This window comes from Sus scrofa, chromosome 15 (genome assembly GCF_054392235.1).
Source record: "Sus scrofa isolate SSC_HxYL_T2T_F1_AM1 chromosome 15, Sscrofa_HxYL_maternal_Yorkshire_Landrace_v2.0, whole genome shotgun sequence".
In the NCBI taxonomy this organism is placed as follows: Eukaryota; Metazoa; Chordata; class Mammalia; order Artiodactyla; family Suidae; genus Sus; species Sus scrofa.
Window position 1 is genome coordinate 92,416,772 of NC_139397.1, and position 17,194 is coordinate 92,433,965.

Consider the following 17,194-nt stretch of genomic DNA (forward strand, 5'->3'; position numbering starts at 1 on the left):
AAAAAAAACAACTGAATTTAAATCAAAACAAGTCCCTAGGTTTAATATTAGTCTATAGGAAACATAAGGAACAGAGAAATAGGTTAAATGACACCACTGAGATATAACTCGTGAATTCCAGAAGAGGGGAGATGCCAAGAACAAAGAAATTCATTTCTTTACCAAATAAATTACATGGAAGAAAAAATAAAAAAGAGGAATTGGTTAAGCAGGCATAAGAGACGTATCAGTCAAATGCGATGTGTAGACCGTATTTGGATATTATTTTAATAAACCATGTATTTAATAAAAAATTAAATCATGTGTAATTGTATATATACGTCATATATAACAAAAGATTATTTGAAGACTACAAATACTTAATGATATCAAGGAATTACTATTCATTTTTTAGATGTGATAAGATTATGTGATTAAATCATTAAAAGTAGTTATCATATATATATATACTGAAATATTTATAGATGATATGGTATCTGGGATTGACTTCCAAATAATTCAGTGGGAAGGAAGGATGGTTGGAGATTAAACAAGATCAGCATAAATGGATAATTGTTAAAGCTAAATGAGAGATACATAGGAGTTTGTTACAGTAATTTGTCTGCCTTTGCATGTTTCTAATTTTCTATTAATTAAAAAGAAAAAACTTAGGTTTGAAACCCAGATCTGCCACTTGGAACTTTTATGATCTTGGGCGAATCCCTTAACCTCCTCAGATCTCAAGGGTTTTTTGCCTGTAAAATATACAAGAATATTTTCCCACTTTACCTTACACAGGTTGTTGGACCAAATTAAGTAACATGTATGAACTTATTTTGTAAGTTACTACAAACATGTCAGCTGTTTTAGTATTGTTCTTATAAAGCTTCTGAAAGGATACAGTTTTCTTGCTAAGAAAATTTGGTAGCTTTTTCTCCTTCAGCAAGCTGTTTAGTTGTCCCATATATCAATTAAAAAGCTCTGGAATAAGAATAAAGTTACATGGCTATCTAGAATATTTATTAACTAGTATGTAATAATATAGTAATTACAGGACTTCATTTAAATTTTTTCAAATATAAGTTTCTCATAACCTAGTCAATTAAATACAATATAGACAGCTATTAATTTCCACTGTATATTAAGAATTGTGAATTATTTCTGTTTTTCTATTTTCCATGATTTTAAAAAATTGCTTAGTAGTTCCTGTCGTGGCTCAGTGGTAACGAACCCAACTAGTATCCTTGAAGATGCAGGTTTGATCCTTGGCCTTGCTTAGTGGGTTAAGGATCTGGTTTTGCCCTGAGCTGTGGTGTAGGTTGCAGATGCAGCTGGGATCCGTTGTTGCTGTAGTTATGGCATAGGCTGAAAGCAGCTCCGATTCAACCCCTAGCCTGGGACCTTCCATATACTCAGGTGTGGCCCTAAAAAGACACCCCCCCCCCAAATTGCTTGAATTCAACATATTAATAAATATTTTGAATTCCTTGTATCATACAGTACAGAAACCAAAGTTCCCATTGTGGCTCAGTGGGTTAAGTACCCATCTAGTGTCTGTGAGGATGTGGGTTCAATCTCTGGCCTAGCTCAGTGAGTTAAGGATCTGGCATAGCCACAAGCTGTGGAGTAGTCGCAGATGTGGCTCGGATCCGTTGCTGCTGTGGCATAGGCCAGCAGTGGCAGCTCAGATTCAGCCGTAGCCCGGGAACTTTCACATGGCGCAGGTGCAGCTGTAAAAAGAAAAAAAAAAAAAAAGGATACAGAAATCTGATAGAATGCTTTCTTATCTTTTGGAGGTTTATTTCCTGGTTCTGCCACTGTCTCTCCTTTCCTCTCATCCTTTTTTTCCTTTCCACCTTCCTTCCTTTCTTCTTTTCCTGCCTTCTTTCTTCCCTCCTTTCTAGCACTTTATTGTGAAGTATAATATATAGAGAGAAACATATGTAAAATAAATGGGCAATTTAATGAGTGATCATAAAGCAAATAGCTATATTATTACTGTGCCAGTTTTAAAATAAAATCAGACCATTGCCTGTACCTCAGGAAAACTCTGATAGCCTTTCCAAATCCAAATCTCTTCCATTTGCCATGTAATCACAATTCTGACTTCCATAGTATTCATTCTCATGCCTTTGTTCATAGTTTTACCCCCATGCATAGACTCCTTCGAGAGTGTGATTTAATTTTGCCTGCTTTTGAACTTTATATAAATAGAATCATAGATTCTCTTTTTCTGTGTGTCTGGCTTCTTTGACTTGATTTTATGCTTTAAAGAGCCATCCATATCGTTGTCTATAGCTATAGTTCATTTATTTTGGTTGCTGTATCGTCTTTCATTTTATGAATTTATCATATTTTATTCATACTATTGGTGATGGGCATTCGAGTTAGTTCCACTTTTGTTCTATTACAGACATTTTTGCCTATGTCTTTTGGTGCACCTCTGTACCTCTGTATGTGCTTTTATTGTGTGTATACCTAGGAGTGAACTAGTGACTTCATACTGAGAGTTTTTCAGTGTGGTTGTACCAGTTGACACTCTCTCCAATAGGATATGAATGGGTTTTTTTTTGGGGGAGGGGGCTGGGGGGTGGTTCTTGGCTTTTTGTCTTTTCTAGGGCTGCACCATGGCATATGGAGGTTCTCAGGCTAGGGGTCTAATTGGAGCTGTAGCCAATGGCCTGTACCAGCACCACAGCAACTTGGGATCCCAGCTGGGTCTGTGACCTACACCACAGCTCACGAAAATGCCGGATCCTTAACCCACAGAGCAAGGTGGGGAATCGAACCCAAAACCTCATGGTTTGTAGTCAGATTCATTAACCACTGAGCCATGACAGGAACTCCGGATATGAGTGTTTTTGTTGCCACACGTCCTCACCTATACTTGTATTAAATCTTAAAGTGCTTTCTTTAAAGTATGATTAGTAAAACAACATGGATCAATAGGTTTACTGTTTTCTGTTACTCATATGTACTTGTAATTTCAAAATCTGGATTTTATTTGAGGGGTGTGTGTGTGTGTATAGGAGTATTTTACATTTATTTCTTTTGCCTTAGGAGAGACTGATCGAAGAAAGTATTGCTGTGATTTATGTTAGATGATGTTTTACTTGTGTTCTCTTCTAGGAGTTTTATGGTGTCTTATATTTAAATTTTTAAGCCATTTTGAGTTTATTTTTGTGTGTGCTGTGAGTCCAGCTTTCCCATCACCAGTTATTGAAGAGACTGTCTTTTCTCCGTATATTCTTACCCCCCTTTGTCAAGATTAATTGACTGTAGGTGTGTGGGTTTATTTCTGGACTCTCCCTTCTGTTCTGTTGATCTGTATATCTAGTTTTGTGCCAATACCACACTGTTCTGATTACTGTATCTTTGTAGTATTATCTGAAGTCTGGGGGGGTTATAACTCCAGCTTTGGCAATTCTAGGGTCTTTTGGTTCCATGTTAATTTTAGGATTATTTGTTCTAGTTCTGTGTCAAATGTCATGAATAATTTGATAGGGATCACATTAAATCTGTACATTGCTTTGGGTAGTATTGCCATTTTAACAATATTCTTCCAATTCAAGTGCATGGATATCTTTCTTTTATCCTTTTTTTTTTTTTTTTTTTTGTCTTTTTAGGACTCTACCCATGGCTATGGAAGTTCTCAGACTAGGGGTCAAATAAGAGCTTCAGCTGCTGGCCTACACCACAGCCACAGCAATGCCAGATCTAAGCCGTATCTTCAAACTACACCACAGTCACAGCAACACTGGATCCTTAACTCACTGAGCAGGGCCAGAGATTGAACCTGAGTCCCCCTGGATACTAGTTGCGTTTGTTACTACTGAGCAACAATGGGAATTACATCTTTTCATTTCTTTGCATCCTCTTTAATTTCCTTTATTAAAATTTTATGGTTCTTAGCATGTAAGTCATTCACCTCCTTGGTGAGGTTTATGCCTAGGTATTTTATTCTAATGCAATTTTATTTTATAATCTTTTTATTTTTTAAGTTCATTTTATCTTTTTTTTTTTTTTTTTTTTTTTTTTTTTAGGGCCGTATCTGTGGCATATGGAAGTTCCCAGGCTAGGAAAAGTGAAAGTGCCAAATCCTAACCACTAGACTGCTAGGGAACTCCCTGATACAATTTTAAAAAGGATTTTTTTTTTTTTTACATTCTCTTTCTGATATTTCATTGTTAGTATAAAGAAATGCAACAAATGTATGTATGTTAATCTTGTATCTTGCTACCTAGCTTAATTCTTTTATCAGTTCTCATAGTTTTTGTGTGGAGTATTCAGGGTTTTCTATATAGAGTATCGTATCATCTATATATAATGACAGTTTACCTCTTCCTTTCAATTTGGATATCTTTTTATTTCTTTTTCTTATCTGATTGTTAGGACTAGGACTTCCAATACTATATTGAATAGAAGCAGTGAGAGTAGGCATCCTTGTCTTGTTCCAGATTTTAGCAGGAAGGCTTTTAATTTTTCACTGTTGAGTGTTATGCTAGCTGTGGGTTTGTGGTAAATAGCTTTTATCATGTTGAGATATTCCTTCTATACCCACTTTGGTGAGAGTTTTTATCATGAATGGATGTTGAATTTTATCAAATGCTTTTTCTGCATCTATTGAGATGATCACGTGATTTTTGTCTTTTCTTTTGTTGATGTGGTGTATCACCTTGATTGATTTGCATATGTTGAACCATCCTTTTGAGTGTAGGAGTATTTTAGAGATATAGAAACTGTTTCTGAGCATTAATGTCCACTTGCTAAATTACCTCTTCCTTCCTACCTAACCACAACTCTCTGGAGACCAGAAAAAAATATACGTAGCTTTAAAAAAGAATAGAGCATTTATGTACGTTTTTCATTCATATTGATATAAACCTATAATGAGTGATAGCTCAACTTCTTGATCGCTGTGTGCCAGGTGCCGTACTGATAAGTACTTAATACATGATACATAAGTACTTAATACATATGAACTCATTTTATCATCACAATTTTTTTATTTCCCCCTTTTTTTTTCAACAGATGAAGAATTGAGTCACAGAATGATTAAATAACTTGCTAAAGGTTGGCAGCTAGTAAATCTCAGAGCTGTAACTAGAGATAGAACATCCAGTTCCACTGGCTCCATCTAAGTTATGAACTCTGTGTGTGTGTGTGTGTGTGTGTGTGTGTGTGTGTGTGTGTGTGTGTGTGTGTTTTGGGGTGCACCCATGGCATGTGCAAGTTCCCAGGCTAGGGGTCGAATCGGAGCTATAGCTGCTTGCTCTAGAAGTTGGAAGAAGCTGAAGCAGACTGAGGATCCAAACGTGGGTGCTGGTACAGCTTTTATAGAAGGAATGAGACTTGGCCTCTCTCTCACTTTCAAGGCCAGTCAGCCTCCACCTGCTTTCTACTGAGAGCTGGAGAGGAAGAGGCTGAGAATGACAGGTAGGAGACTCTAGAGTGGACTTTTCACTTTTCCTCATTTCCATGTGGAACATGTTTCCCACCAGAAGCCACAGTATAAATGACAGCAACATTCCCAGGCTAGCTCAGAAAACCCATAATGTAGCTAAAATATTAGATGTTTGCAGCAGAAATGTTCCATAGCTTTTTGTTTTCATTGAAAATGTGTAGTGTTTCAGTTATGTTATGGGCAAATGGACTAGCGTAGAACTTAGCCACATAGTTTATGTAGGAAAATGCATTCCAAATAGCTAAGACCACATATTTGTCTTGGTGTAGAACTAACTTTATCCATGGTATGGATCACTGACTACTTGAATACTCTGCTTCAAGCAAACCACAACATGCATTTGTCCGAGAATAAAATGAAAAGCATCTCTCATAAGATAAGGAATTTTTTTCTGTAGACACACTGTAACAGGGACCAAGCTTTAATTAGCTAAGATATTTAAACATTCTAGCAATATAAAAATCCATCTGCTTTTCATTTGTGGTATATGGGCTTTTAGCTACCTGCCTACATAAAACATTGAAACATTGATGTAGCTACCTGAACCACTTGTAGATCTTTGTGTGGCAAAAGGAATGATAATTATAATCTGCTGCAGGCTACAGGCTAGAATAATTCAAAAGGAAACGTTCATTACTAATATGGCAGAGCTCATAAATTCTCAATGTCAGTTTGCCACTTGTGGCCGAAAATTGCAGTCAGGATGGTTGGCTAGAGGCAAAAAGACTAGAGTTACATAATATTTATGAGCTCTGAAGTGAGCAATCACCAAACCCAAAGATTGCCAGTCTTTCAGATTATCCAGTGAGGTCAGCGTCATCTAGTCATGGCAATGGAGTTGAGAGCAGAGCAGATTTGGTAATGATGAAACATTAGTTGTAAGTATAAACTCTGTCCAAGTCAGTCCGCTGCTCCTTTACAGTCTTTATAGCCTTCCTATTTTATATTATCCCTGAAATATACCTGAAAGGCCCCAAACCATTGTGCAAAAAATCTTGCTGCCTGAGGGTCTATGACACAAAGGTAGAAATGGAACTTCCCTCACTGTAGGGTATTTCCAACACTTCCAGTGTTCAACTTCTATGAAGACTTCCTGCCTCTCTGTACCTCATCATGATGGCCTGGCCTCAGACAATTTCCAGATCCAAGCTAGCACCTTACATCACACTGTACTCAGTAACAAGCTGCAAACTGGTGCCTGCTTGTGTCACTATAATGTTCTTTAGGAGTTTTACTTGCATAGTTTATGAGCAGCTAAAACTCAACCCCAACATTACTGCCAAGAAGCATGCAAGGCTGTGAATTGCAAATTAGAAATATGTGAATAGGGGAGTTCCCGTCGTGGCACAGTGGTTAACGAATCCGACTAGGAACCATGAGGTTGCGGGTTCGGTCCCTGCCCTTGCTCACTGGGTTAACGATCTGGCGTTGCCGTGAGCTGTGGTGTAGGTTGCAGACGCAGTTCAGATCCTGAGTTGCTGTGGCTCTGGTGTAAGCCGGCGTCTGCAGCTCCGGTTAGACTCCTAGCCTGGGAACCTCCATATGCCGTGGGAGCGGCCCAAGAAATAGCAAAAAGACAAAAATAAATAGATAAATAAATAAATAAATAAAATAAAATAAAGAAATATGTGAATAGGAGTTCCCGTCGTGGCACAGTGGTTAATGAATCCGACTAGGAACCATAAGGTTCTGGGTTCGATCCCTGGCCTGCTCTGTGGGTTAAGGATCTGGCAGTGCTGCAGCTGTGGTATAGGTCGCAGCTGTAGTTCCAATTTGGCCCCTGGCCCAGGGACCTCCATATGGCATAGGTGTGGCCATAAAAAAATAAAATAAAGAACTGTAGGTCAATGCTCTTTTTGAATGCTTTGCTTTTTCATATATCAAGAGCATCCATTTCCCACACATCTTAGAATTCTTTAGGAAAGCCTTTTTTTTTTTTTTTTTTTGGTGCCAGATCAAATTCTCTTTAAATTTTCTGTTATTGAAATTTTCAAATGTAGGTAAAAGTAGAGAAAAGGGTTTATAATCCACCATGCTATTAGCTGTGAATCAGATATTTTTAATGGGAAAAAAATCAGTCATTTTTTTTCTGCCAACTGTATGTCATAGGGGATTTTCCACACTTGCAGGTGGAGTTGGAAGTAGTATTCTAAAACCCATGAAAGAAAAGACATCAGGAGAGCATTTGCTCTAAGGAAACAATAAAGAGAGGATTTCCCCCACACACACCCTGGCCCCCCTTCTATAACTTTAAGACATTTTTTTCTTCCCAGGGGGAAGTCACACTGAATATGAGAGGACCCTAGAGCTATACAGAGACCCTGTTTAGAAAGGTGGCAGATTCGTTTTAAATTTCTATTTATTTAAAGTTCTTGGTCTCTTTCACTGTTAGGAGATGAGGGGGAGTTTCATAATTGTGCTGTTTGCTCAGTGCATTCAGGCCTTGTGCCTGTAGGCAGTTGCAAGAGGGCTGAATTGAGATGGGAACCCCAGCACTGTAAAGGTTATGGTTGCCCCAGCCCAACTCAGACACATAACTCAATACAAAGACAAGACCAAGCTGTAAAATTAGATAAATAATGTAGAATTATAAGTTTAAAAGTTTTAATTCTCTCCCCACACCCCTCATGATTAGGTGGTTGCTTTGAGGGGAAGTGTTTTATATATCAAACCTTTCCCAAAAAATCTGCACTTCTTATTTGGTGCCTTTAATTTGCTGGCACTTCTAGCACCTGTTAGTCACCTAGTTCAGACTTTCACATTTGGAAAGAGGGAGGATAACACTGGGGAGAGAGATGAGGTAAGAGCAGGGTGACTTGGCAGTGATAGAAAGGAAAGTTTGAGTTTCCCATTGTGGCTCAGCAGAAACGAATCTGACTAGCATCCACGAGGAATCTGACTAGCATCCATGAGGATGCAGGTCGATCCCTGGCCTTGCTCAATGGGTTAAGGATCCCGTGTGGCTGTGGCTGTGGCGTAGGCCGGCAATAACAGCTCCGATTAGACTCCTGGCCTGGGAACCTCCACATGCCAGTGCAGCTCTAAAAAGACAAAAGAAAAAAGAAAAAAGAAAAAAAAAAAAGGGACGGAAAGTATAGGTAATCCTAGTTAGTCCCAACTCACTTCTTTCCAATGGAAAAAGTGTATGAGTCTGTATGTATGTTTGATTTGTTTTTTGATGTATTAAGAAGCATAAAAATACAACACGGGAGTATTATACTTCAGCTTTTTAAACTTAAGTTTCTTTAAAGAGAAACGAGTTTAATATGCAAAAATAAATTACTGTCCTATATTTAGGTAGAAAATGTAATGGAAAACATTCCATTTATAATAGCAACCAGAATATAAAATATACAAGTATACACAATAAATATGTGGACTTGTGTGAATATATTAGATGTCTACTAATTATATATATTAAAGAAGACTTCAGTGAATGTAAGACCTCTTAAATAAGACAATTAAATAGTTTAGAGAGTCATAGTCTCCCTAGACTAATCCATAAATTCAATGTAAGACCAACCGAATGGCAGAAAACACTTTAAACAAGGTTGAAATGCAAATGGAAAACTGAAAAAATTGAAACAAGGTAGCACACAACTGTATAATTGTTTTTAATTCACAATAGCAATCTTAAAAAATAAATCCAGAGAGTTCCCTGGTGGCTCAGCAGGTTAAGGATCTGGCATTGTCACTGCTGTCGTATGGGTTTGATCCCTGGGAACTTCCACATACTGTGGGTGTGGCCAAAAAAAAAAAATGAAACCAGTAATAAAACTCAGGAGGTTAAAAATACTATATAGATCTATATTTTTTGTTAAACACAAGTATCTTCCATATATAATGTGGAGCAAGATTAATTGCTTTCAAAATAACAGTTGATAAAACTACATGTACAGGAGGTCCCTGGTGGCTCAGTGGGTTAAGGATCTATCATTGTCATTGCTGTGGCTCTGGTTACAGCTATGGTGCATATTCAGTCCCTGGCCCGGGAACTTCCACATGTCAAGGGTGCAGCTAAAAAAAAAAAAAAACTACATGTACAAACAGGATATTTATAAAATATGATAGATTAATATACTATAAAAACATGGTGTTCCCGTTGTGGCTTAGCAGTAATGAGTCTGACTAGTATCCATGAGGATGCGAGTTTGATCCTTTGCTTGGCTCAGGGGGTTAAAGATCTGGCGTTGCTGTGAACTGTGGTTTAGGTCGCAGATGCAGTTCCAATCCTGCATTGCTGTGGCTACAGCTCCAGTTCGACCCCTAGCCTGGGAACTTCCATATGCCAAGGGCGTGGCCCTAAAAGACAACAAAACAAAACAAAAAACAAACAAAAACACTATAATGACAATATATTAATGGGTACATAGAGAAATGTCTAAAAGTGTTTGCTGAGTATTAACAGCAATCATTTGAGGAAGCTTTTTACTGTTTTTTACTTCATACTGTTTATGCTTTCTCAGTGTTGTTACAAAAATATTATATACCAGCCATGTACCAGTTTCATAATCAGGAAACAACAAAACGAAACATGGTGTCCCACGAACTGTGACTCATTCTGTGTGGTTTCAGGAGAGGACAGAGCACATCCATTTGGGAGGATGACCCTTGAGAAGTGGGTTCAGAAAGAAAAAGTTAATGCTGGACACTGTCTTCTTCACAGCTGTCAAAGAGCCACTGAAGAGCTTCCAGTGGGAGGGAAGTGACTGCATGTTGCTTGCATACTTTTACTAGAAAGCATCTAATTTTTACTAGAAAGCATCATAACCATCTATGGGACAAAGTGGTAGGACGGTTGTCCAGGGTAGTCTCCAGGCACATCGCCTGGCCATGTAGACCAAATCATCGCATATCACACTTCGTGGAGAGGTCATGATGATGAAAAGAGGAACCTGTGGAAACGCTCTTCATCACTTCACGTCTGTCACTTTCCATGTTCCTTATCAAATTCTTCCTTTTGAGTCAGAGCTAGAGCGAGGTGATTTGCAGCTGTTTCTAAAGGCCTGGTCCGCTTTTGCTTTTTCTCCTTCTCATCTTCACTTCTTCGGAGCATCAGCAGGTGAGGACATGGTGGTTGTCCAGAGTGAGTGTCATGCCCTCATGTATGTTCCTACATATACATTTTTTTCCATTTTTAAAACATTTTATTGAGTATAGCTTTTTAACAATGTTAATTTCTGCTGTACAGCAAAGTGATATCTATTTACACACATACCCATTCTTTTTCAGATTCTTTTCACATATAGGTTATCACAGAATATTGAGTGGAGTTCTCTGTGCTGTATAGCAGGTCCTCATTGACCATCCATTCCACATCTAAGAGTGTGTGTGTGCCAATCCCAACTCCCAATCCATTCCTCCTCTCTCCCATTGTTGTATTGTTGTTTTATAGACACTATATGCCTGGTCATATTGTTGGGGCCCCTTCTCATTTGCAACTGGGCTCTCCAAATTTTATTCTTTATTCTCGAATGAAAAAGTTTTCATAGCTTTCCATCTAGTGCTTTCTCTCTCTCTCTTTTTTTTAAATTACAGTTTGGTATCTCAGAAATCTGTCCCTGTGGGTGTTCACTTGGATTCTGAAAATAGAGCTAGGGTCTTGAAGTGGTTTCCAAACAAATAATGAAACATGTGTTCAAAGTCTGTAACTCTTCCTTCTCCTTAACCACATCCTAGATAACCCACCAGTGGTGAGTGTCATTTGTGTGAATAGATTCTCTAGTTTTAGTTCTCGAGGCCTTTTAAAAAAAATTCTAGCTGTCTGAATGATTAATGTGACTAGGAAAATACTGTTGACCCATTTAAATCATGTCAAACAACATCCATTGCTCATCTACATAATGAAATACACACTGAACATTACATCTTAAGTGTGGGAGCCAGTGAACTACAAAATAATGTTTTATTCCTGTAGCTCATGAAACAAAATAGAAGATATTAGGACTAACTGTACCATTAAAAATTAAACTATTCAAATGGTAATTGTCAGTGAAAATCACCTATAAACTGAAATAGCTCTTAGCATTTCTGCTTTAGGAGCTAATTTGAAGAAGTGAGGGTAGTTCCATGCAACAGAGTGAGTCTAAGAAAAGTCTTTATGTCAAAGCATGTTTTAATATTATTTAACTGTTATGGGATTTATTGTGTATAGTTGAGTTTTTTCAATTGTTAATCAGTGGTGGTGAAAAATAACAGTTTGCTGAAAAATCGGAAAAAATTGTTTGACATTTTTATCATGGTTTCATTAAGTTGGTCCCTGTATAATTTTAAAGACAGCTAATTTATAGTTGAAACTGTTTTGATCAATGATCAGATAACAAAGATAAGCTTTGACAACTTTTGAAACATTTAAATTTTGTAAGGACATCGTTTGCACATGTTTAAATAAATGCAAATTTAAAAAGCACTGAATTTAGGCTATTGGGTAACCATGGTTACACCTTTCCAAGTTATTTTGTGTATCGTGTAAATAGGTCTCCGAGTCACTGATAATTATTTGTTTTTTTGTTTGTTCTGTTGGTAATTCTGTGTTTAGCTGAGTTTAATACAGTTCACATGGCTTGCTTTGGTTTATGTATATTTTAGTGTTTGTGATTGACAGTGATTGAGCATTTCTTATGGAGTGCTTGCCTTTTTTGTCATAAATGATGTATGTTGGTAGTGCTTGAAATGTAAATAAGTTCTTCTCGTATCACTGTTTAATAAACAGGAATTTTTACGCAGAGAAGACTTCTTGGTACATTTAAACATTAAGGTTTGGTGAGCTTTTGAATATTTCTCTTAAATAATTGCACACAGAAACAAATATGTTTAAATTCTTACAAACTTTAAATGACTGGGGTTACCAAGGACAACATAGTGGTTTATGGATAAGCATACATTGACGGAATACCTTTTAGTAACAGAGTAAAAATAGCAACATTCTGCTCTCTCAAAAGTATTTTTGATGGTGAACTTCACAGGGAATGTCTTCACTGCCAAGTGGAATCTTTCTAGAACGTGATTTTTCTCCTCCCGCTCTTTGAACAAATATAAAAAACTTTTCTATATACTAAAGTGCTTGGAAAGCTGTGAGTCTTGAAAAAAGCTGGTATCTCTTATGATTCTAAATGGAAGAAGAGACTTTCATTAGACTTTACCATTAGCCATCAGCTTTCTAGCAAGGCCCTACCAAGAACTGTCAGAAAAATGTCAGAATTAGGTTGTGCGTAATTCAGCTTCCTCTCAGTACACTACGATCATGAGATGCTGTCCAGTTTGTAAAGTATTTATACTTCTGCAAACTCATTTGATGGTCAGGGCTGTCCTGTGATAAAGCAGGAGAGGACCAGTGCTTTGGATAGCATGGTTTTTAAGTAGCAGTTCCAGGATCCAACCTAGGATCTCAGGGATATTTTGTGAATTACTTACCTTGTGAATGATCCAAAATGCATTTTAGAGTTCTGGCAGGTTTCTGCTACTGATTAGTCCATTTTATTTATTTATTTATTTTTACTTTTTAGGGCCGCACCCTCAGTTTATGGAGGTTCCCAGGCTAGGGGTCCAATCAGAGCTACAGCTGCCGGCCTCCACCACAGTCACAGCAACCCTGGATTCGAGCCCTGTCTGGGATCTACACCACAGGTCATGGCAATGCCGGATCCTTAACCCAGTGAGTGAGGCCAGGGATCGAACCCGAAACCTCACAGTGCCTAGTCAGATTAGTTTCTGCTGCGCCACACCGGGAACTCCTACCTACTGATTAGTCCATTTTAGAGTGACCTTCTCCCACAGTCAGGCAACCAGTGAGCATAATTACCAGTTATCAAGTGCTTATCTTGTACCACTTTCCATACCTTGTGTCATACAGTTATCCTAGCAACTCTATGAGGAAGGTGTTATTATTACTTCTAACAGATGAGGAAATGGAGGCTTTGTGAGTTTAATCAACTTGTCCAAGTAAACCAACTAATTTTTGCAGAAGGGAAACCAATTTAAACACTCAAGAAAATGTAATTGGGAAGGCACATCTTTTGGAGAAAAATCCCATGGCGCACTCATAAGCAAAATATAAAGTGTTTTAAATTCCACCATTTCTTTTTACCTCCAAATTAGTGGTTTTATTTAGGCATTTGGGGATTGGTTTTCTTTTTGTAACACTCTGGTAGAAGTATAGTTCAAAAAACATTCACACTAGACAACAGCATGCTTCAAATATTGGACACATCAAATATTTCAGGACTGTGGTTATATTGAAGACTTCAGTCTGAAAATGAGATGACGAATTTGTCATTCCACTGAGTGTAAATGATCTCGGTCAGCTGAGGTTTTCAAGTAATATTGTGTTTTCAGATATGAGAGGCAGTCTGCTTTATACAGATAGAGTATACATTTTGGTAGTGATGGTGGTTTTCATTTTTAATCTTCAGTACACAAAAGAATGGTTTTAGAGCTGAGCATCCACATCTGGGAAAAAAAAAAAAAAGCCAGTTTGTAAGCAGCCTTCTATGGAACTCCCCTTTTAAGCCTGTACCATTTTAATACAGTGTACTTTTTGCATTAATTCTTAAAGCTATGGAGTAGTTATTTATTCACGTGGTTAACTAAGTCTACACAGTTGAATTGAATGTAAAGTTATTTGTGGCAACGTAACTACATCACTTCCAAAAGCTGCCTTCAGGTAATTTGGAACTCTTTCTTCTGTTGAAGAGGCTACTGTTGTTTTCTCTTTGTTTTTTTATGAAAATGACTACTTGATGAGTGATCTTGGCTTCTATTGTCTTGAATCTGTGTAATTTCAACTGCAGAAGCTTGAAAATGTGTTGTTTTCCTGGAGTTTAGGTTTCTCATTTTAGGTTGTGCTTATTGACCGACCTGCCTGCCTACCGCTTCTATTGCCTGGTTATAGGGCAGAGGCAAAACTCCTATAATTGTTAAAACACCACTGTAGGATTTATATTCAAATGGTTTCTTTTTATTTCCTGCCTTTCACTTTGAGTTGTACAGCGAAAACATTCTCAGGAAGATACTAAGATGTGGTTTGAGGGGTTTTTTGATAATGAAACTGCAGTTTGAGTCGAAGCTCCAAGCTATTTTATACCAGTTGTTTGCATAAATAACTTTAAAGTTCTAATAAAAAGAAAGAAAGGGAGTTCCTGTCATGGGTCAGTGGAAATGAATCTGACTAGTATCCATGAAGATACAGGTTGGATCCCTGGCCTTGCTCCGTTGGGTTAAGGATCTGACATTGCTGTGAGCTTTGGTGTAGGTCACAGGTGTGGCTCAGATCCCAATTGCTGTGGTTGTGGTGTAGGCTAGAGGCTACAGCTTCGATTTGACCCCTAGCCTGGGTACCTCCATATGCTGAAAAGACAGACAGAAAGAGAAAGAGAGAAAAAGAAATACATCCAAAAATATAACTACAGCATGTTGCATATAGAATTCATTCAACACTGTTGTGAGAAGAAGACTAAAATTGCACTCTTTTCAAATGCTTTAATACAGTTGAAAAATATTCATACAAAAGCTGTGCCTTTGATCATAAATTATAAGACCCAGCATCTTCTATTACTGGATATTTTAATCCAGATAACTAATATTTTGAGGGGTATTTTACATGACAGTAGTATTTAAGAGCAGTCTTTTTAGAAGAATCAAGGAAGGACTTTCTTACTATGTCAGTTTTTTTTTTTTAAACTCATGATAATTTTAGATGGACTTTCTCTAAGATTGGATCCCATGTGTTATTTCTGTGAAATTGCTCTCTCTGATGCTTATTTGTGTGCATTAATATCATTTTTTTCCCTATTTCTTCTTCTTCTTTAACCCAATTATGTGAAGTAACAGGAATGTTTTTTTTTGAGAGACTTTGGAAAGTTGAAGTTTGCCAGATGTTCTGTGCTAAACTGGAAGTGTGCATTCTCTGGCTATCAGGACTGTGTGAAATGCTTTCCTGTACTTTGACAGAACGAATGTTTGCTTTTGGTTCATTTTGGTGTCGTACTTCTACTCTGATCACAGCTTGTCTTTTATTCTGTATTTCAGTGATATTACGGCATCCAGAAAATCTGGCACAGAAAATGATATTTTGATGACATTTTTCACAGGGCTCAACCAGAATGAATTATTACATTTTAACCAAAGCCCTAGTAAATAGCTCCTTTATTTCCCATGGAAGGGTACAATATTTCTTTGTCCAAGAAGTTGCCTGACTGTATGTATTGTTGAAGTGCTAAAAAGCTGCTTTTCTCTAAACTTTAGCTGAGAGACAGTGGGATTTTCTAAGCATATACTATTTCGGTGTGACTCAATATTTTACGATTATGAAGATGAATTTAAATTCAGATTTTGAACTAAACATGTTTCATCTTAAATGGAGAAATTTCATACAATAGCCCTAGTTCCTTTTCCAGATTAATCATTTCTGTATAACTTCCATTTACCCATCAAATGATCTGCTTTTAGTTTTAGATTTTGAGTTCTTATTACCCTTTACTATAATTTTTGACACCCCTCCCATAGCTGTGTTGGGCCAGGCTAAAGGAAACTTTTTTCTAGGCCCACAAGCATGAGTCTACTTTATTAAATTGGTGTATTTATTGATCTGTCTTCCAAGGATAGCTTGGGGTGTTTTGTCTCCCAGGAAAAAGGGAATGCTTTTTGTTTAAGTCACAGCTCCCTGGGTGCTGGTGGTGTAAATTAATGAATAATCACATAAATTATCCAATTAGCTTTTGTAAAGAAGCAAAATTAAGTATTTTTCCTAAACCCATGTCTGAACTTGTCATTGACATTATTCTCTATCAGTTGCTATTGATACTTTTTTTTTAAAGGAAGAGGGATGTAGCATGGAGCCAACTTCCCGATGGAGCCTTGGGGAAGGTCATGTTTTGCTGCGACCTGGGCATCATTCTTGAATGTTGTTATTATTGGTAGAGGATCCCCTCAGGCTGCCACCCTCCTCTTCCCAGAAGTGCTCCGTGGCTGGCTTTCCAGCTCATCGTCTGTAGAACCATGACTCTCAGGCTTTGGTTTATGAGCTTGATGATGAGTTCTGACATCCATAGCCTGGTATGTGTGGGGAAGACTCTACTATCTCACCTTCATTTGACTACTTTCTTTTATTAGGAGTAGTGGCCCAATTTTATTTGAATAGGAGAATGATTTCTATGATGAAATTGCGCGCTTAGAGCTTTACGCAGCCAAGACAAATTTTTTTTATGTTTCAGCATGAAAGTGACTTGTGATTTTTTTGGTTCCTTAAAATACTTTACGCATTTCTTTTTTATTTCTGTGGAATCTTTGTTACTGTTTTAGCAGTCTTAGCTATAAATAACTTCAAGGATACTGTTGGATGTCAAGTAGAATCTTTATTTCAGACAAGCATTTATGCCTGTATACTTTAGACTTGACTGTGTGCTTTATTTTGAGCATTAAAGAATATGATCTGTTTTCCAACACCTGCATAACAACTGGGCCTGCATTCTCTTGAGAAATGTTGTTTAATAAACACTGTAGCTTTATCATCCAAGGGCTGGTGCCAAATGCTGTTAATTAAGAAAAAAGAAAAAAAGAGCTTTTTTTTACAGGTTGGTGAAACAGATCCACTCTTCTCCCTGTAATAGCATCTTAGCTGAAGATCCAGGAAGCAATGGTGTATGGTGTCCATATCCATGATTTCCTGAATTGGAGAAAAAGTGTGGAAAGCATCTGGGGAAAAGGAGGCTCTTTACCAGCTTGTTTCCTGTAAGCTCAATTGGAAGACCTTGT

The 17,194-nt window shown here is 37.5% G+C and overlaps 1 protein-coding gene across 4 annotated transcripts in view; it reads left to right on the forward strand.

The window, feature by feature from the left end:
• The window catches only part of METAP1D (methionyl aminopeptidase type 1D, mitochondrial), an 83,917-nt gene that overhangs the window by 39,939 nt on the left and 26,784 nt on the right, over positions 1 to 17,194 (forward strand). The window contains exon 1 of one of the 4 annotated variants that reach the window (XM_021075526.2): positions 5,258 to 5,415. The exons of 2 other annotated variants lie outside the window; for them this stretch is intronic. In XM_021075526.2, coding sequence (XP_020931185.1) covers positions 5,409 to 5,415 — 7 coding nt within the window. In that variant the 5' untranslated portion in view covers positions 5,258 to 5,408. Of the gene's footprint in view, positions 1 to 5,257; positions 5,416 to 10,239; positions 10,506 to 17,194 lie in introns of those variants that run through there. One more of the 4 variants, XM_003133473.5, reaches the window with a different exon arrangement.